At 60.0% G+C, this 26,506-nt stretch overlaps 2 protein-coding genes across 9 annotated transcripts; one reads left to right on the plus strand and one right to left on the minus strand.

Annotated features, from left to right (window-relative positions):
* Window positions 1-332: 332 nt before the first annotated feature.
* On the minus strand, window positions 333-11,595 carry GTF3C2 (general transcription factor IIIC subunit 2). Of its 8 annotated transcripts, none has more exons than XM_065055413.1 (18): window positions 11,365-11,595; window positions 10,457-10,838; window positions 9,258-9,567; window positions 8,640-8,734; window positions 7,669-7,746; window positions 7,250-7,348; window positions 6,857-7,084; window positions 6,519-6,630; window positions 6,262-6,379; window positions 4,474-4,505; window positions 4,141-4,270; window positions 3,491-3,635; window positions 3,086-3,227; window positions 2,563-2,650; window positions 2,193-2,331; window positions 1,872-2,003; window positions 1,105-1,237; window positions 333-1,003 (listed from the first exon to the last, which is right to left on the minus strand). In XM_065055413.1, the coding sequence occupies exons 1-18, from the start codon at window positions 11,495-11,497 to the stop codon at window positions 797-799; spliced, it is 2,703 nt and encodes a 900-aa protein (XP_064911485.1). In that variant the 5' UTR covers window positions 11,498-11,595; the 3' UTR covers window positions 333-796. The 8 variants fall into 8 exon arrangements, with proteins under 8 accessions (XP_064911485.1, XP_064911488.1, XP_064911492.1 ...); XM_065055416.1 differs by having other exon boundaries at window positions 1,105-1,212; window positions 2,203-2,331; window positions 6,269-6,379; window positions 11,365-11,594; XM_065055420.1 differs by having other exon boundaries at window positions 1,105-1,212; window positions 11,365-11,594.
* An 870-nt stretch (window positions 11,596-12,465) lies between these two features.
* Window positions 12,466-24,761, plus strand: LOC106146099 (interferon-induced very large GTPase 1-like). Its single transcript, XM_065055399.1, has 3 exons — window positions 12,466-12,589; window positions 15,266-15,463; window positions 16,634-24,761. The coding sequence occupies exon 3, from the start codon at window positions 16,636-16,638 to the stop codon at window positions 23,914-23,916; it is 7,281 nt and encodes a 2,426-aa protein (XP_064911471.1). The 5' UTR covers window positions 12,466-12,589; window positions 15,266-15,463; window positions 16,634-16,635; the 3' UTR covers window positions 23,917-24,761.
* The last annotated feature ends 1,745 nt before the right edge of the window (window positions 24,762-26,506 follow it).

Genomic DNA, 26,506 nt, shown 5'->3' on the forward strand with positions numbered 1-26,506 from the left:
GGTGCTGCCCCAGGGGGGTGCAGGGACATGGGGCTCGACCCGAGCGTGGCTGCCCCGGTCCTGCTCCCGCTCCCCCACCTTGGCCTGACCCATCCCCAGCGCTGTGAGTATGTGTCTGTTGCCTCCGTGGAGTGTCTGTCTGTCTGTCTGTCTGTCTGTCTCTTTGTGCAAGGAGCCCGGCGGGCGGTGGCAGAGCCCGTGGCGCCAATAAACTTTTTGGAGAGCAGCAGCAGCGGCGCAGGCAGCCAGGAGGGGCAGGGGAGGGGGGACGGCCCTGGACCCCCACGAGTGCCGCAGCCACGGCCACCCCGCGCAAGCACCACAACCAGCCCTTAGAAAACAAACCACGTTTACTGCACAGCTGAACACAAGCTCAATGTGAGCAACTCCCGAGCTCCCGGCACCCTGCCCAGGACAGGGCTGGCCCCGGCCCCTGCCTGCACCCACACGGGGCTCAGCAGGGACAGGGGCAAGAGCAAGCACAGCCCCACGGGGGGGCCCACGGGGGCTTCCCCGGCATCGGGCCCCAAGACCCGCAGCTCAACCCAGGGACACGCTCCGGTCCCACCACCCTCCCTGCAACCAGCTCAGACCAAACAGCGCAAAAGGAACTTTCTGGGCCCAGAGCACGAGTGTCCTGAGCGTTCCAGGTGACGGCTGGGAGCAGCCGTCCCTCCCCCGAGGGGGGGCCCAGAGGGTGAGAAGCACCGAGAGGGGGTGCACAGCCCCCCCGGGCAGCACAGCCGGCCCCAAGCTCCCGCTCGGGGTGCGCGTGGCGGCAGAGGGACCCGCGGCGCTACTCCGCCGGCAGCGGGGAGCGCTCGGCGGGCCGGGGGCTGCTGGGCTCAGCCCCGTGCAGGGCGCTGAAGCGGGCCCGGCGCTCCAGGAGCAGCTCGTGGCCCACGCCAGAGGACAGTCCCGCCAAGCAGTGCACCCGCACTATGCCCGCCTGCCCCCCCGACACCAGCCAGCCCTGCGAGTCCAGGTTGGGGCTGAAGCGCACCTGCGGGGGGAGAAGGGGGTGGGAGGGAGGGGGTTGTGGTGCCGGGACCCCGCACCACGGTCAGCCTGGACTGCGGGGACACAGGCACACGCCACCCTCACCTTGTGCAGGGACTCCAGCTGCAGGCGGTCGAGGTTGAGCTCCGCCATCCCCTCCTGCTGGTGCATCCTGCGCATGGGCTCCCGGCTGGGCAGGTTCCTGAAGCTGCGCTGTGGAGCGGCGGCACCGCCATGGCTGCGTGCGCGGGGCAGGAGCGCTGCTCGCACAGCGGCCCTGGCAGCGCCGGCACCATGGCACTGGCACCACGGCGCCGGCGGGTGCTGCTCGCCCGGGGGACACGTGTCGCCCTCGGGGTCACCCATGGCAAAGGGCAGCAGAGCCAGGCCCTGGGCAGTGCGGCTGCAGCGTGGCAGAGCCCAACCCGCCCCCTCTGGCCCCAAGCAGCTCGGACCCAGTCTTGGGACCCCCCTCCTGGGGCCTTGGGCACAGCCTGGTCTGGCACAGGGGGAGTTGAGACCCCCCAGCTCCATCCCACAGCTGTGACCCCCACTGCCCCGTGAGTGGGGCTGCCTGCCCGTGGGGACCCCAGACTGGTGAGGGTCTCCGCAGAGGCCGGGTGGCAGCGCAGCTCATCCCCTGCTCTCAGGGCTGCCAGCCTGAGCTCCACCAGAGCGGGGGGCTGCTCCAGCATCTGAGTGGTGTCCCCTGCCTCTGTTGCTCCCACCCTCCCCGCCACAGCCCCACAGTCCCCAGCTGCACTCCCACCACTCTGTGACCATCCCACAGCCCCCACCCCCACTCTACAGCACCCAGCGCTGCTCCCACGGTCCTGCCCCTGTTCAGGGACTCCCAGTCCCTGCCCTCCTACCAGGTCTGTGTCCTGAAACTTGATGTAGCTCTTGGTGACCATCTCGCTGTAGCGCCTGGTCTTGGGCAGCGCCTGCTCGGCACCCTCCGGCCCCGCGGGGCTGCAGGGCAGCAGGTCGGCTTTGTAGACCGGCTGTGGGGGAGATGGGGCTCAGGGCAGGGCGGGGGGTCCCGCTGCTTCCCGCAGAGGGGGCTGAGCGGGGCTGGGGGCCCAGGAGCCTGTCCTGCCCACAGCATGGCGGGGTTGGGGTGGGGGAGAGGGAGGAGGTGCTGCCGTAGGGGCAGGGGACAAACGGGGCACCACGTGTGTCACTGACACGACCTCCCCTTACAAATCTGCGGTCCGAGGAGCGCTTGACATTGCGGGGGTTGACGGCCAGGTCGGGCAACACCGCAGCCACCAGCTCGCCAGTGATGTCCCCTGCAGCCACCGTGTTCAGCCAGTCCGAGCCAGAAATACTCTGTGGGAACGCAGGGTTTAGGGGGCAGGGTCCCCCCCGCACCATGAACACCAACCCCGGGCAGGGACGGGCCCAGGGGTGCAGTCACCACCTCACCCGGGTGCCAGGGTCCCCTGTCGGGGGGCAGAGGGTGACCCCAAGGGCTTCACCCCCAGCGAGCTGGGTTTGGAGCAGGCACCAACCCCTCCACCGCAGCCCCCGGGACAGAACCGCGCTGCAGCAGCCTCTTACCCACACGGTCCCCTTGCGAGGGGCCACAAAATATGCCTTGAAGCCCAAGTACCCGGCGTCGATGTAGTGGATCCCGCAGAGCCCGTAGCTGCAGCAGAAGGGATGAGGGTGGAGCTCCGTGCTGCTGCCCCAAGACAGCAGGAGCCAGGCAGCAGCCCCCCTCCCCAGAGACCCTGGGTGTTTTGGGGGGGCCCCCTCACTCTAGCACCATGTCACAGCATCACGAGGCAGCTCAGGGCAGCTCCCAGAGGCTGAGAACACACCAAGACCCCAGAACCCGTCTGCCAACTCGTGTCAGCGCGGGGCCACCCAGGAGCCCCAGGACAGCGTCCCCCCGGCCACACCGACACGTGCCGTGACCCAGTGTGGGCAGAGCCCTCGGCACAGCCCAACGCTCCTGGGGAGGGAGAGACCACAGGGAGCCCCGAGGACACTGGGGACACGTGGGACGAGGCAGAGCAGCCCCCAGCAGCAGCCCTGGCCCCGGGCACAGAGCGGGCACTGCGGTGGCCCCGGAACTCACGAGGCACAGCAGTTGTCCTGGGCCACCGTGACGCCGTTGTAGGGCAGCAGCCAGGCCACCTCGGTGCTGAGGAACCGCTTGATGCTGTTGATGGGCTCGTAGAGCCGCCGCAGGTCCCAGAACTTGATCTTGCGGTCGCTCCCTGCCGTGACCAGGACGTTGCTGAGAACCAGGAGAAAAGCAGCGCTGAGACCCCAGTGCAGAGCCATGCCCCATCCCCGCCGCAGGGACACGGTGGCCACGGTCCCGCAGCACTGCGCTGCTCCACAGGCTCAACCCTCCTCACCCCACAAAACCCAACCCAACCCAACCTCTTCGGTGCCTCCGAGGCTCCTGTGCCACCAGCACCAAGTGCTCGGAGCCCACCCCAGCAACGGAGCCTCAGCCCCCAGGCAGCGCCCGCACCTGTCGGCCTTGCACCACTCGATGCTCCGCACCGCATGGTCGTGGGCCGGGAAGCACCGGAACGGGTAGAGCTTGAGGGAGCCGTCGGGCTGGCGCATGCACTGCAGCAGGGACTTGGTGAGCAGGTTCCAGATGGCCACGGTGCCTGCGGGACAAGACCCGCGGCCGTCAGGAGCTGCCCCGCGGCTGTGCCGGTGCTGCGGGACCCGGGGCAGCGGGATGGGCAGGGGCTGCAGCAGCTGCAAGGCAGCGGCTGAGCCAGGGCCGGGGTTTGGAGCAGGACAGGCTGGCTCGGGTCCAGCAGGTCCTGAAGGGAGCTGCAGATCACCCCAAGCCAGACACAAACAAATCAGACAGACGGGGCTCCAGCCAGAGCCGCGTCCTGGAGCCGACAGGTACATGAGGTTGCTCATGGGCAGCCCATGGTAAGCATTTCTACTGTCCCAGGAGCAGGCAGAGGCTCCTGTGTGGTGCCTGGCCCTGGCTGCCGCTCACCCTGATGCTTCCCACCTCCTCATCCTCCTTCCCCTTGTTCCCCCAGGAGAGGCTGAAGGAGCACAAAGCTCCGCTCGGTCTCTGCTGCCCGCAGGGTGAGGGTCAATCCCCAGCGGCTCTGCCATGGGACACAGTCCCTCTCGCGCAGGACTCACCGTCATAAAAACCCGCTGCGAGGTGATGATGGGGCTTGGATGGCATCCAGGAGAGGCTGAAGCACTGCCCGCACTCGGACACGTTCCCGGCCTGGATGGAGCCCACCTGGAGCGTGGCGATGCACTGCACCTGCGGCCGAGGGACACGCATCACCTGCAGCCCACGCCGGTGCCACCGCGTCCCAAGAGCCAGGGACACCCAGGTGTGGGGCGCGGCTCTGCTCTGCCACCCCAAACAGCCCGGGGCCAGCGGGCTCTGCAGCCTCACGCTGCCCCAGCTGGAGACTCGCTGGGCACCGGCACCGGTGGGACCGCACTGGTGGGGACACTGACCTTGCAGATAACGTGCTTGTGGAAGGGCCCATCTAGAAGAGAGCAGAGGACGGTCAGGACAGGGGCCAGCTCTCCCAGAGGCTCCGTGGCAGGGGCCTGGCTCAGCGCTCCTCGGCCCTGTCCTGCCACCCGTCCAACCAGCGTCCCCACCACAAGCAGGGAGCAGGAAACCCGAGAGCAGGCGGCGGCAGGAGCCCCCGCAGCCAGAGCTGCCGGCGCCAGAGGAAGCGACACCCCGAAAGGTGCCCGGGGCAGCGATGGGGCAGGGCTGACGTTCTCCCCACCCCAGAGATCTTTCCCCACCACACCCGGCTGCCTCGATGGAAGACCCTTCACCGATGTCGAGGCGACCCGCTGGCACACAAGGCCAGACCGGACCATGGCTGCCCGGGGAGCAAAGGAGCAGCCGTATGGGATGGATGGATCTGCTGAAGGCGGCCAGGGCAGCGGTGACAGGCTGGAGCAGCCCGGGCAGCCACTCCTGGGGGTGACACACTGTGCTGAGACCCCCGCGCCCAGGACGAGGTGCCTGCAGGACCACAGGCACCAGCTTTGTCTGCTGGAGACACCTCTGGGTCAGACCCCCGTCCCCTGCGCGGGGCTGTCCTCAGGCACAGCCAGCACCAGCGCAGCGCGGCTGCACCCGCAGCACGGCAGCCGCGGTGGAGGCGGCATCACACCGAGACAGCAGCCGTGCATCTTCCCGGCATCTCCACCGCAGCCGGGGCTCGGCACGGAGAGCAGCCCCGGCGCTGCCAGGCACAATCCCCCGCTGCGGTACAGGGAGCCCCGGTGACGCCGGCACAGCCGAGCTGGGAGCTCCCGCAGGACCCAGCGCCGCAGCCTGGCACCGATCCTGCAAACCCGCAGCCCAGCACGGTGGTGAGACACGGTGACGGGACGTGCAGCCACAGCCGGGAGACGCGACGTGACCAGACCCGGCCCGGCTGCAGGAGCTGTGTGGGCTGGGAAGGATCCGCGCCTGCCGCAAGCTGCCCACGTGGGGCCTGCGGCAGCCGGCACGAACCATCCAGAGCCGCGCCGAGAGCGGCACGACGCGGCGACGGGGGTCGGCAGCCGCGCTCGGTGCAGAGAACCCATTTCCATTGTCAGCCGTGGACGCGTGGGTCGTTGGCTGTGGCTGATTGACCACGGGCAGCACGCACAGGCCATCAATCTCGCCCGGCACCCAGCAGATGAGACCATTACAAGCGCCATTAGTCCGAGCAGCCGAGCGCGCCGAGCCCCAGGTCCCCACCACGACAAACAGCTCGAGCCGGGCTGGTAGGAGCAGCTCTGCCGTGAGAAGACGTGCTCCCAGCGGCAAGCGGGGCGGTGGGGAAAGGCTGGAGAACACGCCACAACAGCAACGCCTCGCGCTGAGACCCACTCCAGTCACAGCAACCCTGCCCAGAGTGCCCCCCAGCCCAGGGCCCGGCCTCACCAGGGCTGTCCCCAGCGCTGTCCCCAGCCGGGCTGTGGCAGTGTCCCCTGGAGACCGAGCTTGCCCCCGTGTCAGCAGCGCTTTGACGTCCTCTGACATCAAAACGCAGTCCCGCTCCCCCTGCCGCCGTGCCTCTGCCAGAGGGCAGCAGCGACTGGTCCCAGCTGCACCGGGTGATTGGGGGCTGCCCCACAGCCATGCCCATGGCCATGCCCCAGCTCAGCCCCAGCACAACCGGCTCCCCCCAGCACGGGTAGGGGGCCCTGGCCCCGGGCTCGCCCGCCACCCCCAGCACGGTGGGAGGGGGCCGGGATGGCCCTGCCCGGCGCCGCGGCTCTTCCTACCTTTTACCTGGGCTCTCTTGGCGCGGTGCAGGGCTCCGGGGTGCGGCAGCGCGTACAGCACCACCTTCCCGTCCGAGAAGGCCACGGCCAGCAGGCCCAGCCGGCTCATCTGCGGGTGCTGCGGGACGACACGGGGGCTCAGTGTGGGGCCACCGTCCCCTGCCCGGGCAGGCCAGGCTTCAGTGAGGATGCGCAGAAACCCCGGCGGAAACCAAGGGCAGCCCCCAGGGCCGGGGGTCCTGCTGCAGCCCACCCACCTGCCTGGCAGCGTCGGGCGGCTCCCAGGCGCCGCTGGGGCAGAACTTCATGTCCCAGACGCAGCCGTGGTCAGTGGCGATGGCGTAGGCCAGTGCGGCTTTGTCGGTAGAGCTGCAGGCATGGGTTGAGCCGTGATGAACGTGGGAGCCCAGCAGCCCCAGTATACACCAGCAGCTCCAGTATATACCAGAAGCGAAGCTGGCCACCAGCACAGCCTCCACAGGGCTCAGGCCGTGGTTGGTGGCGCTGGCAGAGGACAAACCCGCTTGGCCATGGAGGAAGAAGAGGCAGGACCCTGTCCCGTCCCCGGGAGCCCATCCCCAGCCAGGCCACTCACCCCTGCTCCTGCTGCAGCGTGCCCAGGCCCCAGAGCTGCAGGAGCATGGGGCCGCCGTGCAGCCCGGCCACGCTGTGCGTCTCCTCCATGCTCCCGTGGCAGTAGATGGCCACGTACTGCGCTGCCGCCGAGCCCTCCGGGGACGGGCACCACTCCATGGCCCACACGGGGCCGCCCACGAAGAAGGAGACGTCCAGGCGCTCGGCGTGGGGCTGCAGCGAGTTGAACCTGCCGGGGGGTGGGTGAGAGCAGTGTGGGGCAGGTGGGGGCTCCCAGGCAGGCTGCAGGGTGGCTGCTCAGGCCCCCCCGGCCCTTGGCCCCGCAGCCCTGGGGCCACAGCCTGTCCCAGCATGATGGTCACTGCCCCGCAGTCCCCGCGCACCCATCACTGACCTGTTCACCCGGTACAGGACACCATTGTCTTCAATGCCCTCCCGCTGGATGGAGAAGAGGGGAGACTTCTCCTCTGCTGGCAGGTACGGGGCAGCTTCGCTGGGGGGGCAGCAGGTGAGGGGACACCTCCCCACCCCCCAGAATAGCCCCATGTCCCAGCACCCATCCCAGCCCCACACAGCCCAGCTGCCCCCTGCTGCCCACCCTCAGGGCTGCTGAAACTCCATGGCCAAATCCACGAGACCCCCGAAGCCCACGACAAGAAGGCGCCACGCTGGGGCCCAATCCCATCAGTGGGACATGGGGTTCAGCACCCACCGTGCCCTCGTTCCCCCCAGCATGGCCGGGTCCTGCCCCATCCCGCAGCCCGTGTGCAGGCAGCGCCTGTGCCACGTGTCCCCCAGCCCCTCCCCGGGTACCTGTCAGAGAGACACGTCCACTTGTGCGCCAGCGGGATCCAGTCGGGAAACTCCCACTGCGAGTGCTGCTGGTCCCGCCTGCAGCCGTGTCAAACCTCAGCCACGGCCCCGCGCCCCGTCTGCCCGCACACAGGGAGCCCCCGCACCCCGACATGGCACAGGCAGCCCCTGCACCCCGACATGGCACAGGCAGCCCCTGTACCCCGACATGGCACAGGCAGCCCCTGCACCCCGACATGGCACAGACAGCCCCCGCACCCTGCCCATGGCACAGACAGCCCCCGCACCCTGCCCATGGCACAGACAGCCCCCGTACCCCGACATGGCACAGACAGCCCCCGTACCCCGACATGGCACAGACAGCCCCCGTACCCCAACATGGCACAGACAGCCCCCGTACCCCGACATGGCACAGGCAGCCCCTGCACCCCGACATGGCACAGACAGCCCCCGCACCCTGCCCATGGCACAGACAGCCCCCGCACCCTGCCCATGGCACAGACAGCCCCCGTACCCCGACATGGCACAGACAGCCCCCGTACCCCGACATGGCACAGACAGCCCCTGCACCCCGACATGGCACAGGCAGCCCCTGCACCCTGCCCATGGCACAGGCAGCCCCCGCACCCCGACATGGCACAGGCAGCCCCCGCACCCCGACATGGCACAGGCAGCCCCTGCACCCCGACATGGCACAGGCAGCCCCTGCACCCTGACATGGCACAGGCAGCCCCCGCACCCCGACATGGCACAGGCAGCCCCTGCACCCTGACATGGCACAGGCAGCCCCCTGCACCCTCCCCGCTCCGCCACCCATGGTGCTTCTGCAGGTGACAGGGCACCATCCGCAGCAGCTGCTGGTGGAATGCCAACATTCCCGATGGCAGGGGGACACTGTGACAGTGATGGCACCCAGGGCACCAGCAGCCACTGCTCCCCACAGCCCAGCCCAGCCCCCAACCCCCACTCACAGGCTGCAGGTGAGGCTGGAGCACTTCTCCACCGGGGCCATGATGGAGTTGTGGAAGCCGTTGGGAGCGAGGCCGCGGCAGAGGGGCTTGGATCTCTGGGCACAAGAGCAGACTGAGAGCAGGACGTGGCGCAAGGGCCCGGCCCGGCTGCCTCTGCCTGCCCAGACATTCCCACGAGCCCCTCAGGGACCCGCCTGTCCTAAACGGCACTGACACGGCCCACCGGCACAGAGCTCTCCCCAGCCACAGCCCTCGCCAAGACCATGTCACGCTGGGCTAACGACACAAAGTCCCACTCTGGGGACTTGCACAACATACAGGACAGCACCCAGGATCCGGCCTTCACCTCCCACGGGCTCCAGCAGAGCCCAAGACCCCCACACCTCTCTCCCAGGAGCACCCACGTCCATCCCCATCCCACCTCTGCCTGCAGTTCAGCATAGAGAGCTCATGCCTGGACCATGGCTGACGGGGGCTGTGCTGTCCCCAAGTCCTGCTTCAGGGCTGTCCTGCCCCGAACAGCCAGGGGTGGGGACACCACATGACAGCTCAGACACTTTGTGTTGTTCCTGCCAGGCCAAAGGGAGGAAGCGGCCACAGCAGAGACCCTGCCCTTACCCCTGTGGGTGACGTCTTCCCTCCCTGTCCTCGCAGCACCTCCAGCTCCGGCTCCGACACCTCACTGAGCGGCGCATCGCTCCCCTCCTCCTCCTCTGCCTGCAGCAACACCTCCTTTGAAGGCACGAAGTCAGCATCTCCTGCAGGATCATCGCTATCTGTTTCCTCCTTCTCCTTCTTCCTCCGGCCCCGGCGCTTCTTCTGGACACGCTCAAGCTCTGGCGCCGGCTCCTGGGCACCCTCGGTGGGAGCTGGAGGTTGGCACACAGACGACAGCTCCTCCGCCAGCTGCTGCAGGTACAGCAGAGCCCTGGGACACCGAAGGCATCGCCCGGAGGTGAACAGAGGGACCGTGCAGGGACCAGCCCCAGGTCTGGGCAAGCAGTTTGCTGGGCTGCGGCAGAGCCCACCTGGATGCACTACCAGCCTCCAGGCCCGCCATGGGGTCAGCCAGCGTCCCCGGCCCTCCCCAGTGAACACACCCAGCGGGCAGAGCAGCTGTGGCCGTTTGCCAGCCAGAATGCAAGAAAACCAGAGATCTTCCTGCGAGCGCCCTCAGCAAAGGGAGCTCCAGGCACCCGCTGCTGGCGCTGCATCTCCCTCTGTGCAGCAGCACAAGGGGCCCACGGCACTGCAGCCCCAACAGCTCTGCCCCTGCAAAACGGGGCTCGCACAGGCCCTCGGAGAGCACCAGCACTGCCCGAGCTGCAACCAGAGCCCCCAGAGCACAACCCCCCAGCTCTGCCCTTCCAGCAGCACGGGGCTTGCAGTGTGTCCTGCTCGCCACTGGATAAGCCTCCTCCTGGCTTTGCCAGCAACCAGGGAAACCTCTTCCCCACCGTAGACAGCCCACTGCCGCCAGACAGCACTACCTGTGAGGCCATCGCGGCCCCGTGAGCCCATGCGCATCCCTTGCGAGCCCATCCCAACCCCTGTGAGCTCATCTGCATCCCCTGCGCGCCCATCCACAGCCCCTGCTGTCTCCCCACCCCGTCGTCCTGGACCCAAACACCTTCTCCCAAAGCAAGAAAAGGTCTTTTTGTGAGGAACCAGTTTGCCCCACCAACGTGAAACCAAGTCCTTCAAGGACACCGAGCCCCCTCAGGCAAGGCTGAGGTCTCAAGGAATCTCTACAAGAGCAGCATCTGCGCATCCGCCCAAACTCCACTGTGACCCCAGGCCCCCCTGCCCCTGCTCACACTTTGGCTGCCCGTCTCTTGGGGCGCCCGCCGGGGGGTGTCTCGGGACCGTCGTCCGCCTCGTTGCTCCCCAGGACCTTCTGCAGGCAGAGGGGCTGCGGGGTTGGGCACTCCAGGTCCTGCGACAGCTTCAGCAGCAGCATCTCCGCCTTGGGCTTGCGACCGCGCTTCCCAGGCGCCTTGCGGGGCGGCACGGACCCATTCTCCGATGTCACCGAGGGCTCACCCTGCGCCTCGGTCCCCACAAGGGCTTGGCCATTGGCACCACAAGGATCATTTTGGTCTTTGGGTTTTTGGGTGGTTTTCAGCTGAGATTTGGTACTTTCCCCTCTGTCTTCAGAATGACCCAAACTGTCCGGATCTCTCAGCGGTGACAGCTCCCCTGCCCAAAAGTAAACCCCAGAAATCGCATAAAAACTCTCCAGGGCCCCTCAGCACCCACGAGTCCACCCGGGGCACAATGTGGTGCCTCTGATGGGATTTGAACCTCCTACCCAATATCGCCCGGGCCCCTTAGCACCTGCCGGTCCCCCTGGGACACAATGCGGTGCCACGGGTTCGAATCCTGCTGTCCCCCCGGGGCACGATGTGATACCGGGGGTTCTAATCCCGCCGCAGCCCCCGGGACACAATGCGGTGCCGGGGATTCGAATCCCCCTGTCCTCCCGGGACACAATGCGGTGCCAGGGGTTCGAATCCCTCCCTCCCTCGGGGATACGATGCTGTCACGGGAGTTCGAATCCCGCTGTCCCCCCTGAGCACGATAAGGTCCGGGGGCTCGAATCCCGCTGTCCCCTCTCGGCACGATAAGGTGTGCGGTTCGAATCCCGCCTGCGGCACCGCATCGTGCCCCGGTGAGCGGCCCCTCCCGCAGTGGTCCCGGTCCCCGCCCGCCCTTCGGTACGTACGGAACGCTCGGGATTCCCCGTCCCGCACCGGGCTGCGGCTCCGGCTGCGGCCCCTGGGCACCGAGCCCCGTCCCGCGCGGCCCCGGCGGCTCCGTTCCCGGCAGCGCGGCCCGCGGGAGGAGCTGGACGCCATCCGGGTGGCTCCAGCCGAGCTCCCGGTGCCGCCGCCTCCCCGCTGCGGGGCCGCGCCGCAAGGAGCGAGGCGGATACGGAAGCGGCGGCGCGGGGAGATGACGACGCACCGGTAACGTTCTGGTTTCCATGCTCTACCGCCCCCTAGCGGTCCGTGAGCGCGCGCGGCTCCGCGTCCCGTAGGGGGCGGGATTGGGAGGGACGGAACCGTCCCGGCAAAACCGCGCACGTCCGCGCGTGGACATGAGGGGTGTGGGCAGGACAGTGCGAGTGAATCCCCGAGGGAAGGACCCCAGAGCGAGGGGACACGCGGTGGGGGATGAGAAGGGACGAACCGGGACTTGGGTCGGGGCAACCCCGGTATCGGTCCAAGCTGGGGATGCAGGGATGGGGAGCAGCCCCAGGAGAAGGACTTGGGGTGCTGGGTGAGAGACTGGACATGACCCGGCCATGTGCGCTGGCAGCCCAGAAACCACCCGTGTGGGCTGCGTCCCCAGCAGCGTGAGCAGCAGGTTTGGGGGGGATTCTGCCCATCTGCTCCCGTAGTGACAGGACAAGGGGTGATGGTTTTAAACTAAAGGAGGGAGATTCAAGGCCAGACATGATGCAGAAATCGTTTGTGCTGAGGGTGGTGAGAGCCTGGCCCAGGTTGGCCAGAGAGGTGGTGGATGAACCATTCCTGGAGACATCCCAGGCCAGGCTGGACGGGGCTCTGAGCACCCTGAGCTGGTGCAGATGTCCCTGCTCATGGCAGGGGGGACTGGGGGAGCTTTAATGGTCCCTTCAACCCAAACCATCCTGTGAGTCGCTGATTTTGGGGTACAAGGAGCAGGTTGGGGATGTTCCCAGCCAACATCCCCAAGTGCTCACCAGCCCCTGCTGCCTTTCACCCCAGTCCCAAGCAGCAGCTTTGCCAGGTTTCACTTCCATACTCTGCTACAGACAAGGGTGTGATTTCCAGGAAGGCTGGAGCTCTCTTTGCTGACTCGATGAACAGGAAACCACAGCCCGCCCTGGGGTGCGGGGACTATAGAAGAGAGAGTTTGGGAGGGCTGGTATGAGCCTGGGAGCTGCCGAGCACCCGAGGGAGACGGTAGGACCTCGGGGATGAGCTCTGGGAGGGGGAGCCGGGGATCAGCACAGAGCAGGGATCTCATTTGTCTTCTGCTCTGTATTTCACATGTTTTCCTGTCGATGGAGAGATGCCAGGGAAGGAAAAAAGGGGGTTTTGGGCAGGAGGCGAGTGGTCTGTGCTGTGAGTGTGTCTGGAGGAAGCAGCCTTTGCTCGCCAGCCCGTTTGCGGAGCTGTGGGCAGCAGTGCGTGCCGGGGCTGAGCTGGGAGGGTGCGCTGTCCTGAAGCCCAGCCGTGCCGGGGGCCGGGAGCCGTGCACGCTCCTGCACCCTGATGCCATTTGCTTCCCCGCTCTGGAGACAGGGATGGGGCTGGGACATGTGTGAGCGAGACTCAGGGCCAAGGGCAGATGGGACGGCAGCCCGTGGCCTCGGGAGCTGAACGGATAATTGGGGGAACATCATGGGTAAAAACCTCTTCCTTGGCGTGCTCTCTGTCAGCGTTACGGGGTGCAGAAGCAATGGGTGCTGGGGAGCCGTCCTGGGGCTGGCAGCGCGGGCAGCTTGGGTGGTGTCTCTGTCTGCTGTGCCGCTCGTTAGAGAGCGTGGCAGCGCTGGGGTAACGAGCAGCATGTGCTGGAGGAGGAGGAAGGGGAGATGCTGGTGGCTGCGGCGTTTCCCTTCCCAAGCAGCCGTCCCGCGCGCTGGGGCTCTGCTTCCCAGGGAGCGGCTGGACGCCTGCCCGACCATGGGCAGTGGGGAGCAAACACCCTCCTTGGCTTTGCGAGCGAGCGCAGCCTTTGCCGCTTCCTCAGCTCTCCTTGTTGTGACCAGGAGTGGTTCTTGCTTTTGCTTTTCCACTTCTCTCCCCTGTCCCACTGGCAGGAGTGTATGAGCTGCTTGTGGGACCTTAGTCACTGGTGGGGACCAACCCACCATGGGGTTTCTCCCCCTCTGTTTGGGGGGCTGGAGCTTCCCCCACAGCAGCAGATGCAGGATGTGGCCAGTGGTGGGAGGGGGCACGTGCTGCCATATTGTCAGTGCTGTTCCCCCAGACGTTTCCTGGGCAACCTGAGCCTGAGTGGACAGCACAGACATTAACTGGGCAGCCCGAGTCCTCCTGCCTGGAGCTGGTGTCCAGCTCTGCTCTCACAGATCAGCCAGCTCTGCATCCTTCAGCCTGCTCTGCATCCTTCCACACCTCCTTCTTTGTGTCAGCACTGGTGTGGCCAGCAGGCCCAGGGCAGTGACCGTCCCTGTGCTGGGACCTGGGGAGGCCAAACCGTGAATCTGGTGGGCAGTTTTGGGCCACTCACACCAGGAAAGGCCTTGAGGTGCTGGAGCGAGTGGAGAGAAGGGAACGGTGCTGGTGAGGGGCTGGAGCACAAGTGTGATGGAGCGGCTGAGGGACCTGGGGGTTCAGCTGGAGAACAGGAGCTGAGGGGAGACCTTCTGATCTCTGAACTGCCTGAAAGGAGCTTGGAGCCAGGGGGGTCGGGCTCTGCTCCCCAGGAACAAGCGCCAGGAGCAGAGGAAACGGCCTCAAGTTGCGCCAGGGGAGGTTGAGGTTGGATGTGGGAACAATTTCTTCCCCAAAGGGCTGTGGGGCATTGGAACAGGCTGCCCAGGGCAGTGCTGGAGTCACCATCCCTGGAGGGTTGGACACATGTGGAGATAAGTTTCTTAGGGGCATGGGTTAGTGGTTGACTTGGCAGTGTGAGGTTGATGGTTGGACTCGATGATCTTGAGGGTCTTTTCCAACCAACAGGATTCTGTGTTTTTCCCCTTGAGAAAGCCGATGTGGGCCCTGCTCCCTCCCTTGCGGGTGGCTGCTCTGTGGTGCACAAGCATTCGGCCCTATTCCTGAGTCACTCCTGAGCACCTTTTGCTGTGTGCAGAAGAGACTCTGCATCAGCAGATTCGTACTTTGCCTCTGTCCCTGGGCTAATGTACACAATGGGTATGTGGGTTTAGGATGTTGTGGTTTAAGCCCACAGGCAGCTCAACACCACACGGCTGTTCCCTTGCTCTCCTTCCTGCATGAGGTTGGGGAGAGAGCTGGGGACAAAAGGGTAAACCTCATGGATTTAGATAAAGACAGTTTAATAGGACAGAAAGGAGAAGAAAGTAATGATGATGATAATAATAATAATATAGAATGTACAGAACAAGTGATGCACAATGCAATCGCTCACCACCCACTGAGTGATGCCACTGAGAAATGACCCCACCAGCTTTCTCCTAGGTTACATGCTGAGCCTGAAGTTACACGGTTTGGAATGTCCCTTGGGTCAGTTGGGGTCAGCTGGGGTCAGCTGTCCCAGCCGTGTCCCCTCCCAGCTTGTTGTGTACCTGTTTGCTGGTGGGGTGGTGTGAGGAGCAGGAAAGGCCTTGACTCTGTGTGAGTTCTGCTCAGCAGAGGCTAAAACATCCCGGTGTTATCAAGATTATTGTCATCCTAAATCCAAACCACAGCACTACACCAGCTGCTAGGACAAAAATTAACTCTGTCCTAGCAAAAGCAGCACAAGGTCCCAGGTGAAACCCTCATCTGGAGAGCACCCCAAGAAGGCTCTGATGAGTGTTTGTTGGCTGAGAATCATCACTGAGCTAAAAGAATCAAATACAATTTAGGAGTTAATTTGGTCAACCTTGTCCTGCAACAGCCACTTCCTGACTGTCTGGTCTTCTTCTTTAGGATTTTGGACCTTTCCTTCCCGCTGTTTTTCCTCCTGAGCTCTTGAGGTGGTCCCCATCTTCTTCTGAAGACCCCGGCCTTGTCCCCCAGGCCGGCCAGGTGACGGTGCGCTGTCCCAGCTGAGCGGGGGACCTTGGCTGCCTGTGTCCGCTGGCAAGCCAAGTGTCTGACCAAACGGAGTGTCTGCTGGGAGGTGAGGTGAGTCAGACCCACATCCCCTGAGTTATTGCCTAAGTCTTCAATGGCTTTTAAGGAAAAGCTGGCACTAAAGGGTCCCTCTGAAAGGGTCCCAAGCCCCCTGGATCAATAGCAGTGTTGGAAGGGCTTAGTAAGAGGCTCATGTTTCCGGTGGGACAAGAGCTGAATACATGGAAAGGTTTTGTGCACAGAAGGAATCTCTTCAGTATCCAACTGAATTGAGGCAGGGAAAATTAGCAGCTTTGTATTATAATGCAAAAAAACAGGTGTAAAGATGCATGTACGGTGAGAGCGTCAGCTGCATTGAAGTTACCAGGATCAACCTTTTGAGTGCATATGGGAAAATAAGTGAAGGGGAGACAAGAAACAAATCCAGAGAGGGACACAAACGGGATAGACGGGGGTCCCGCACACAAGGCCAATGATCCAAAGTCTCCCGTCACTGATGAGGGGCCAACAGGATGCTCCAGACACAGCCCTGGACAGGGACAAGTTGGATTTTTCCCAACCGCTGGGGTGAGAACGATGTGTGTCCTGAGAACCCGCTCCTGGGGAACGGGTGTGAGTGAGGTGAGTGAGGGGCTCCGCGCCGGCAGCGGGAACGGGACCGCAGGGCACAGCCCGTGTGCCCGGAGCCGGGTGTTGGGGGCAGTGTGTCCTGCGAGTGAGGGGTGCCTGTGAGACGGGTGTGTGAGCGCGTGGCTCTGCTGGCGAGCAGCAAGTTGGGCCAGCCAGCCAGGAGGAGACCCATGGGGCTGGTGAGAGGGTGCGGGATGCAGGGCCAGGGGTGCACAGAGGGGCTGTGCTGGTGCTCGAGGGCTCCAGGGAAGCTCCGGCTGTCTGGACCCATGTATTCATGAGTCCTGCTGGGGACATGTGGTGCTGCTGAAGGCAACACATTGTCCATGGCTCATTGTGTGTCTGTGCGTGCGTTTGTCGTTTCTGGGATACACACTCAGCTCCATTACGGGTTAAACGTGTAAATGGGAAAGCAGCAGGAACATCCATAGTCCTGGAATGGGGACCCCCAGGTCTTGGGCTGCCCCCGGCTGGGCCCCAGAAGCTGGGTAGGAGGAATCCCCTGGGCCTGCAGCTGCTGGAGAGCCCTCTTGTAAGAGGCCATGGCCTCTGTAACATACCTTAAAGACAGACTGTTTTCCTCTTCCACAGCCATGGCTTCGCAGGAGGACACACAAAAAGGTGAGGAAAAGGCATGTCTTGCTAAAAAACTGCTGGCAGAAGCATGTGAGAAGGAAGGACTGGATGCTGGATACTGGCTGCCCAAACTGTCGGAGCTACTGGGAGTGAACTCCAGAGAAGCCCTGAAACATCTGCAATATGAAGACTACCTGAAGCTGGAGTGCGCAGTACGACAACCATGGGAAACAAGGGCGCTCCAAAAACTCCTGGAACTAACAGACAAAAGAGCAGCTTCTGAGAAGATGGCAAAGGAGAGACAAGAAGCGTCCAAGCTGCTCCTGAAGGAGCTGAAGGAAACGCACGACAGCCGCAGCCACAGCAAGGACGCTGTAAGACAGAAAGAGGAGGCTCTGTGGAAAGCCATGGGGATTCCCAAAGAGTCCTGGGCCCTACCAGAGAACTCAATGATGGAGGTGCTGGGGAACATCCATAAGCAGCTGGAGCAGCAGGAGTCGTCAGTGGGCAGGGCTGAGAACGTCTCGGACGCGGAGGTCCTGATGCGGGCGTCGGGGGGACTGGCCCTGCAGGGCATTTACAAAACCAGCAGAACTGCAGACGTGCTGGCAAAGCGAGAGCAGCTCATCAGGGTTCCCAGTGGGTTCAAGCTGGCAGGTCCAGAGCAAGGGTCGCTGTTCGATAGGAAGGAGTTCTCCTCCTCTGCAGCAGAAGCCACTTTCACCAAGTCCATGGAGCAGCTGGGGTTCAGCATCAGCGTTTCTGCCAAAGCCGGATTCTGGGGGGTTAATGTTGAAATGGGTAGAGATTACAGCAAGTCCTTGCAGTCAGAGGACACCCATCGATCCTGCTCTGAGCAGAGCTACATTTGCACCACCAAGTACCGGTACATCCCTCTGGCCTCCTGCTACTTCCAAAAGCATCAGCTTCACCTCTCAGATGCGGCCCTGTGGGAGCTGCAAGACATCGAGCATCTTTTGAGCATCACGGAGGAAGCAGACAGGCCTGACATGCTGAAGAGCAGGTGTGGGAGATTCTTTGAGAGGTTTGGGTCCCACGTAAACCAGGGTCCCCTCCACTTTGGGGGGATATTCTGGTGGAAAGCATCTACAGAAGGATTCAGAGCTGAGCATCAGGAAGAGATGAAGCGACAAGTATCTGAAGCGCTGGACTCCTATATTTGGGCGAGTTACGGCCTCTTTGGTGGCAGTGTTGACTTTTCGAAATCCAGCTCACAGGCTTCTTTCCAGGGAACAGAAAGAAAAAATGTCCACACGAATGTTCATCTCTCTGTGACCAACACAGGGGGCCCATCAGAGATGGATTCTCTTCCTCAGTGGAAAGCGGGGCTTGAAAGTAACAACAGAACCTGGTCTGTTATCGACCGAGGCTTTCAGCTCATCCCAGTGTGGGATATAATCCTGTCCAATCACAGCAGTGATTTTAAGTCCAGCTATCAGGTGAGCAGCAGCCTCAGGGCCGCGTACGAAGCGCTAACGAACCTCCGTGTCGACACCATGTTTGGGGAGGAAGTGGCCAGTGCGGTGGAAGAGGCCAGAGCTTTCATGGAGCGCGTGAAGGCCTGGGAGGTGCCGGGGGATGAAAGCAAACTGCTCACGCTGGTAGATTTCAAAGAGAGTCTGAATGAGAAAACCAAAAGCCACAGTGTCTGGATCAACGTGTGCCTGTCGGACAAAACGCTGCAGGAGTTCCTGCTGAATACTGTTCGGTTTTACCAGAAGTCACCTCCAGAACACACCATCTACATCAAGTCCCTGTTGAGGTGCCTCCTGGATCCTCACAGCTATTCTGTCGAGGACTTCCCCAACTCTTCCCTCATTATGCAATGGATCTTCCATACTGAGCACCCGCTTCCTGAAACTGCCCGTGTGTCTGAGCCTGAAGATCTCACCAAGACACTGCTGCAAATGAAGGACTACATCCAGGAAGTCACCTACGCACCAGAAACCTCTGCATCTGCCATTCGTGAAGCAAAGATAAAAGCCACCGTGACTGCAAGCCTGGCTGTTCATTCCTTATTGCAGTTTCTCCAAGACAGGGCACAAAAAGACATGGAACTGTTGGTGCACGTCATTACAACCAGCACAGGATACCAGGTGGAAAGGGGCACTTTTCAGCGCCTCCTTGGACATCCAGAACTGAACTTCATGATAAATGAAATGGAAAAGGGACAGAAAGAGTATCTGAGTCTGAAGGAGCGAGATGTGTACAGAGCTCAGGCCTTCCTGCTGCTGACGGGCCTGACTGTAACACCCAACTACAAAGGGGTGTCCCCTGAGGAGAAGACTGAGCGTCTAGTGTTCATGGAAGATCACATGAAAACCTTATGGAGCACAGAGATAAAAACTCTCCTTGAAAAGCACAGTTCATTGACAGACTGGGAGGTGCTGGAACGGGACTTGCGTTCCTTCATCGACGGGCGCGTGGAAGACACGTGTGACGATCTCAAGAAACACAATATAACCAAAGACATGGAAGACACTTTTCAAGGAGTAGAACCTTCCAGGCAGTCCAAATCCAAATCAGACAGCAGCAAATCCAAAGCAAATCAAGCCATTGCAAACCAAGAGTTCCTCCACTTACTTAAGCGCCTGGGACTAGAAAGTCAGTATCCAAGAAAAATGGGGACAGAAGATTTCCACGTCATATACAAGACATCTTTACATGACAGCCAGCCCAGCAAGGACAGTGAACTACCCTTTTACTTCTTACAAAAGCTATTAGCCGTGGATTATCGGGTGAGGTACCTGACTTGCAAGGACGAGAGCGACCCAGGACTCACATTTGTGCCAGAACCCACAGAGCAAGAGCACGAACCCTCGTATTCCTTGGATGACTTTTTCATGGATTTGGAGAGAGAAGTCCCTGAATGTGCCAGCAGGGAGAGTCACGTGCACCCCATGGACCTCCAGATGGCAATTTTCCATTGCGCTGATGATTTCATGAGACAGTCCATTGCAACAAAGCTTGCCTTCTGCCAGTTTGCACTGCCCCTCCTGGTCCCACACCCCTGCACTTCACACATAGAGTTCCCCCTCTGGTCCCTCAGCCAAATCAAAAGGAGCTGGAAAGAAGTCAAGAAGTCAGGAAAGCAGGTCCAAAGTAACAGTTACAATAACAAACTCATGTATCAGGCCGAGACCCCCATCGTGTCCTTCCTGAGGATCGGCAGTTCTCCCTCTTCCAAGTCCAAGATCCTGAATTTGTTGCTGACCGAACAAAAACTTAACCCTTTTTTCAACCGAGATTGCAAAGGCAGCACCAGAGAGTGTTTGCTGATGAAGGGTGTTGTGGAGATCTCCTGGTACTGTCCCCGGGGCAGTGACGATGACAGCTTTGACTGCTGTGTTGCTTTCTGTAACCTGCATGGAGACGCAAGGGATCACGAACAACAGCTGCAGTTTTTACAGGAGATATCCGCTGTGACCGTGGCTCTCGTATCCGAGACTGATCAGAGTGACAAGAAAGGGATGAAAATTTTACGTGAGCTGTGGCAGTCGCAAAAGCCTTTGGTTTGTCTTTTCACCGAAAAGGAGAGCGTTGCAGCTGGCCGATCCAGCCAAAAGATAGCAATAGGTCTCAGGAACAGAAACGAAGCAGAATTAACGGGCGAGCTGACAAAAACAATCAGGGGTCTCCTGGCAGGGTCTAAGACGCTTTTCAGCCTCGACGCCTGCCTGGACAAAGCTCGCAAGCTCGGGTTCTTAGTCGATGAAGATACGGAGGCGTGTGTGAGAGCCAAAGAAGAGGCAACGGCGCTGTTGGAGCTTCTGAAGAAAGAACCGTTGTCTGAGATCAAGTCCCGGCTACTGCCTCTTCAAGGAAAACTGTGGTACCAGTGGTGCAAAAGTGACAAAGAGCTCACTCGCTTGCAGGAAAAGCGGAACAAGAGCATAGAGCATCATCGGAGTGAAATCCAGTCAAAGAAGTTGGCTATAAGAAGAGAGCAACTAGAGAAAGCATTCCCCCTCAATCCTCTGATGAAATCAGTCCTTGTCTTTCTCCACTCACAGCCAGCAGATACCAAGAAATACTTCCTGCAGTGGATGAAGGTCTTTATGGATGACCTCTCCTCTGATAGCCTTGGTGACCTGAAGAGACAATACCACCAGTTATGGTCTGAACTCCTGGCGATAAAGAAGAGCAATGAAAAAAATGATCTGAAGCAAGAGTTGCAGAGAGATTTAGAGGCCGTCTCCAAGAAAATGGACAATTCATCAATTGGCCTTGAGCATATTTTGAGAGAGGTCGGGCAGATTTATGAAGCTCTGGAATCAACGAACTCAAAGGAAGAATATGTTGTCAAACTACCTGAAATTGCAGCTGATCTGATGGTTTCCGGGTATCCCATTGAGCTGATGGATGGTGATGCTTCTTACGTACCATTACGATGGGTCGGAGCAATCTTTGACAGATTAATTGAGAAGCTGGGGGACAAACGAGTATTTGTTCTGTCAGTGCTTGGCATCCAGAGCACAGGGAAGTCAACCCTGTTGAATGCCATGTTTGGTCTTCAGTTCAACGTCAGTGCAGGGAGATGCACCCGGGGAGCGTTTATGCAGCTAATTAAAGTGGACAAGAAGGTGCAACAGGATCTGGGCTTTGATTACATGCTGGTTGTTGACACAGAGGGACTCCGCGCCATAGAGGTGGCCAATAAACAGTCTTTCCACCACGACAACGAGCTGGCCACCTTTGTCATTGGCATCGGCAACATGACTCTGATCAATATCTTTGGAGAAAATCCTTCCGAAATGCAAGATGTCCTTCAGATTGCTGTGCAGGCTTTTCTGAGGATGAAGCAAGTAAAACTTTCTCCAGGCTGCGTGTTTGTGCACCAAAATGTGGGAGAAACGACTGCCAGGGAGCAGAACATGGAAGGACAAAGACGTCTGCAGGAAAAGCTGGATGAGATGACCCAGACAGCTGCCCAGCAGGAATTCTGTGATGTCTCCTCCTTCAGCGATGTCATCCGCTTTGACGTGAACACCCACATCCATTACTTTGCTCACCTGTGGGAAGGAAACCCCCCAATGGCACGACCCAATCCCACCTACAGCCAGAACGTCCAGGAATTAAAGAGCAAACTCCTCCGAGCAGCCAAGAAGGAGGCACACGGCAGCATTTTGAGGCTCTCGGGCTTGAAAGTTCGAATCAGTGACCTCTGGAATGCTTTGCTGAATGAAAACTTTGTTTTCAGCTTCAAGAATTCAGTGGAGATTGCTGCCTACAGGAAACTGGAAACCGCATTCGGTCAGTGGTCCTGGCAGCTGAGGAGCCACTTCTTAGACCTGCAAATGAAACTGGACAATAGAATTCGGAACGGGGACTTGCAGGAGGTCAGCAGAGAACACCTTGAAAATCAAGTGCAAGAGACGAGTGAGGCCATTAGTGAAGACATGGAAAAGTTTTTCAGGGAAGACAGAGACCGTGAGATACTGGTCCAGTGGAAAGGCAACACGGAACTGAAGCTGAAAGACCTGAAAGAATCTCTTCTTCTTGAGACTAGAAAGAAGTGTGAGAACCTTATAGAACTAAAGAAGAACCAGTGTAAACTGGAGGAAAGGAGGTCAGAATACGAAAACAAGCTCCTGGCAAGGAGCAGGGCTTTGGCTCTGCGTCTGAAAGGCCAGAGCCTGAGCGAGAGGGAACTGAGAGACAACTTCATGTATCTATGGGCAGAGTGGATTGCTGAAGTCTCCTCTGCTGCTCCCCCTCCAGAACAGGTTGATATCGATGTGCAAATAGAAAATGTCATCCTAGATTGCTTTAAGGAGTCTCACTTACATGAACGAATCAGGACATTTCCCAGATATCCAGAGTTTTCTGTTGACTTGAAAAAACATGTTGCTAAGAAAACGATATGGCTAGGACTCAGGACTGTGAGTTTGGATAATGCTGATGAGGACAGCATACACCACACTACAGACAACATCATAGCCAATGTGTGGGCAAACATTGATAAGAAGGAAAAGGAGAAGAGGGATTTCAGTCCAAGCTTTATTCATGAAATTCTAAATGAAGTAGAGAAGGGTATGAATTCTGTCCCTGACAATGCAAAATACACTTTTAATAAAGATTACAGAATAGATTTATCACTGTATCTGTGCCAAAAGGCAGCTGGAAGGTTTAAAGCCATGCATGAAGCGTTCCAAAGAGCAAATGATCCAGTCGTCTACCTGGAGAGCAAGAAAGAAGATTTCTTCACATGTTTCCAGATTTCCTGCCAAGGAGCCACTTCTGTCACAACATTTGCGCTTTTCCTGTGTGAGAAGATCAGCCCAGCTCTTCGCCAGGCGGTCTATGAGAGGACAACTCTGGCCATAGCTCGAGACATGAAGGGCAAAATCCCAGACTTCGATGGCAATAGATCGTCTCTGGAGGTCTGCATACTGAGATACCTGGCAGAAGAAGAAAAGTTTGAGAATTTCAAGGAGTACCTTTATTTCCCAAGAGACTTTTTCCAGAGTTACATCAAGACACGTGTTGAGACCTACTGCTTAGACGAGAACAGGAGGCTGGAGAGGTTCTTAGATGACTCCCTTACTCACTACTATGAGAGAATCCAGTTGGCTGTTTCTGCATCAACCAACGTTGTCAAAGACAGAAAAGACAGAAAAGACCAAATCTCTCTCTGGCTGGATGAATTTTGCAGGGCACTTGGAGAGGTGCTGAGCTTGCCCAGAAGGGACCTGAAGGGCATTGAGCATCAGGAGGTAACAGACATGGAGTTCCTGAACAATGCCATGGCACAAGCACTGGCTCCTCTGAAAGATCAGCTCAGGGAGGAGTTTGCTGGAGCTGATATGAGCCGGTTTGAAAGGCCGCCCCACACGATCCTGGCTGAGCAGTTTTCAGGGTGCTGGGAGCAGTGTCCCTTCTGTGGGGCGGTTTGCACAAACACCATGCCGAATCACGATGGAGACCATCGCGTTGTCTACCATCGTACACAAGGTTTGATGGCATGTCACTGGATTAATACAGACAATCTGGTTATTGATATTTGTTCTAGTTGTGTTGCAAGTGACCGTGAATTCATGACTGGTGAAGACACATGGACCCCCTACAAGAGATACCGGGATGCAGGACCTCCTTATTCCTCTTGGAGCATTCCTCCCGATCCATCCATGCTGGCGTACTGGAAATGGTTTGTGTGTCGTTTCAGGACACAGATAGAAGAACGACACAATAGGAAATTTCATGGCAAAGGAGAAATCCCTGAGTCATGGCACAGAATTACAAAGCAGGAAGCACTTGAGGAACTGAAGAAGCTTTAGGTCAAGTCGACAGGAAGAACCGCAACTGCTTTGCATTTTAGATGACCATAGTACAAGTCTGTCCACAAAATATTGTTATAATGAATATGATCTCAAGCCACATGAAGAAAACTATATCTAGCTGCTCACAAAGATGGGTGAAATGAGGTGTGCTACTCCTGCCATTGCTCAGAAGTTCCCTTGCTTCAAAATAAGTTCAGAATCCTCTTCCCTTCTTGCCATGAGCATTTACCTCCGCTGTGCCTTAGAGCAAAAAAGAAATAACCTTCCTGCAGCGAGCGGTCCTACGGCCAAGATTAAGACCAAGAGCCAGGTGAAGAGCAAAGGCAGCATTAGAAAGTACCGGTTTTATCAGCGGCTGCGAGACAATAAGTGACACGGCAAAGCAATAGTTTTCCTGCAGTGAGTACTTGTCACACTTAAAGAAAGGGCTGTGGGACAGAATCACTGAGCCGAGCCGTTCCCACGCTGGTGCCTGGACCTGGGGAGCTTTCCTCCAGCTCTCGGCCAGGACAACAACTGCTCTTGCCGTTGCTTCGCTGCTGAGCAAAAGCCTTTGTGTGACCAACATGGAGAATTACGTTCCTCCGCGTGTTCCCCGGCAGCCGTCGGCCGTGTGTGACGTTGGTGTTTGTGCGGCCAGGACAGGCTGGTGGCAACGGAGCCGCGGTCTGGAGAACGTGTGACCAGCTGGGCCTGCACCCGTGGGCTGGTCGGAGGTTTTTTCTGCACAGTTCCTGCAACGCCGCTGGAAACCCAAGGCCCGAGCCCTCCTGGAGATTTGCCCAAAGCCGTGGGTCAGGATAATCCCCCGTAGCCTTTGCTAATAAAGTGGTCGAGCTGGACAGGGCTGGTCTCTGTATCCTTTATTTTCAGGTGAGCCCCAGTTGTGCGTGACTTCAGCGTCTGGGCTGTGAAGACAGGCGGGTGGCAGCTGGGCCGTGGTCTGTGGAAAGGTGTGTGGAAGGAGTGTCTGCTCCGTTCAGGGTGTCTGCTCAAGGACCTTCTTGAGCGTCCCAAGGGATAAGAAGAAGGGGAGGAAGCCACAGAGCAGAACAGGGAGTTAGACAGATGTGCCCCGCAAATGAGAAGGGAGGCGGTGGTGGGAACCCAGCCTGGTCAGTCCCACTGATGGTGGCTGGGAGGCTGAGAAGGTTTATTCCAGCGAGGTTATCTGAGCGGGGAGCTGGTCAGCTGGGAAATGGAGGGAAAAAAGGGGAAGCAACCCCCAATATCCCGGCAAAACCTCCATGGAGACACCGGCAGGAAACAAAGCTCGTGTGGGGAGTGTGAGCTGCAGGGGCTGGGGGCAGTGACTGGTGAGGCCTGTGGGGTGTGAATGGATTTGGGGCAGCTACTGGAGTCAGACTGGGGCTCTGGGTGGCCCTGGCCTGTGGTGTGAGCTGCTGCAGTGAGGGGGGTCCCAGTGCAGCTACTGCAGTGAGGGGGGTCCCAGTGCAGTTACTGCAGTGAGGGGTGTCCCAGTGCAGTTACTGCAGTGAGGGGGGTCCCAGTGCAGCTACTGCAGTGAGGGGGGTCCCAGTGCAGTTACTGCAGTGAGAGGGTCCCAGTGCAGCTACAGGAGAGAGTGACTGGGGTCCCAGTACAGCGAGTGGGGTCTTTTCCCCCGGGTGGGGATGTTCTCCTGCCCATGAGCTCCCTGGGCAGCGCTGAGGGAGGCGGGTGCCGGGCTGAGCAGCAGCAGCTGGGGCAGGACCGTGGGTCACAGCCCACGTGCTGGTCCCGGCTGCTGGGGAGATTGAGTGTCTGTGTCCCCAAACCCGGGGTGAGTGGGGCGAGTGTGGAACCCACCAGCAAACTTCCAGCTGGACCAGCGGATGAGTTTGGGGTCTCAAGTGCAGGTGGGGGTGTCAGGTGGGTGGAGGGTCATAGAGTCTCCTGAGCTGGAAGGACCCACCAGGATCATGGAGTCCCACTCCTGTCCCTGCACAGGACACCCCACAGGTCACCCCATGTGTCTGAGGACGGTGTCCAGTCTCTTGTTGAACTCTGTCAGGTTGGGGCCGTGACACCTCCCTGCACCAACTTCGCAGCCTCTTCTGGACACTCTCCAGCAGCTGTATCTCCTTTTCTCCTGTGTCCCCAGCCCTGCACACAGTGAATGCTGCAGGTGAGGCCGCCCCAGCGCAGAGCAGAGCGGGACAATCCCCCCCTGCCCGGCTGGCCGTGCTGTGCTGGGTGCACCAGGACACGGGGCCCTCTTGGCTCCAGGGACACTGGTGGCTCATGTTCAACTGGCCGTAGACCAGAACCCCCAGATCCCTCTTTGCGGAGCTGCTTTCCGGCAACTGGTTCCCCTTGTTCCTTCTCCCACATCTGAGTATTGATAGGTTTCCCTTTGTGCAATTCCACCAAACAACAGGGACCTGGCCGACCTCCCCCGAGCCAGAGAAAAGGGCGACACACAGTTGCAGGAAGGCTTCCAGAGCCCCATCATGATGTTAGTGACCCCCCATCCCAGGTAACTGCAGTCCCTTCATCTCTCAGAATCACACAATGTGAGGGGTTGGAAGGACCCTGGAAAGCTCATGCAGTGCAATCCCCCCATGGAGCAGGAACACCCAGATGA

Source organism: Columba livia, chromosome 3, assembly GCF_036013475.1.
Source record: "Columba livia isolate bColLiv1 breed racing homer chromosome 3, bColLiv1.pat.W.v2, whole genome shotgun sequence".
In the NCBI taxonomy this organism is placed as follows: domain Eukaryota; kingdom Metazoa; phylum Chordata; class Aves; order Columbiformes; family Columbidae; genus Columba; species Columba livia.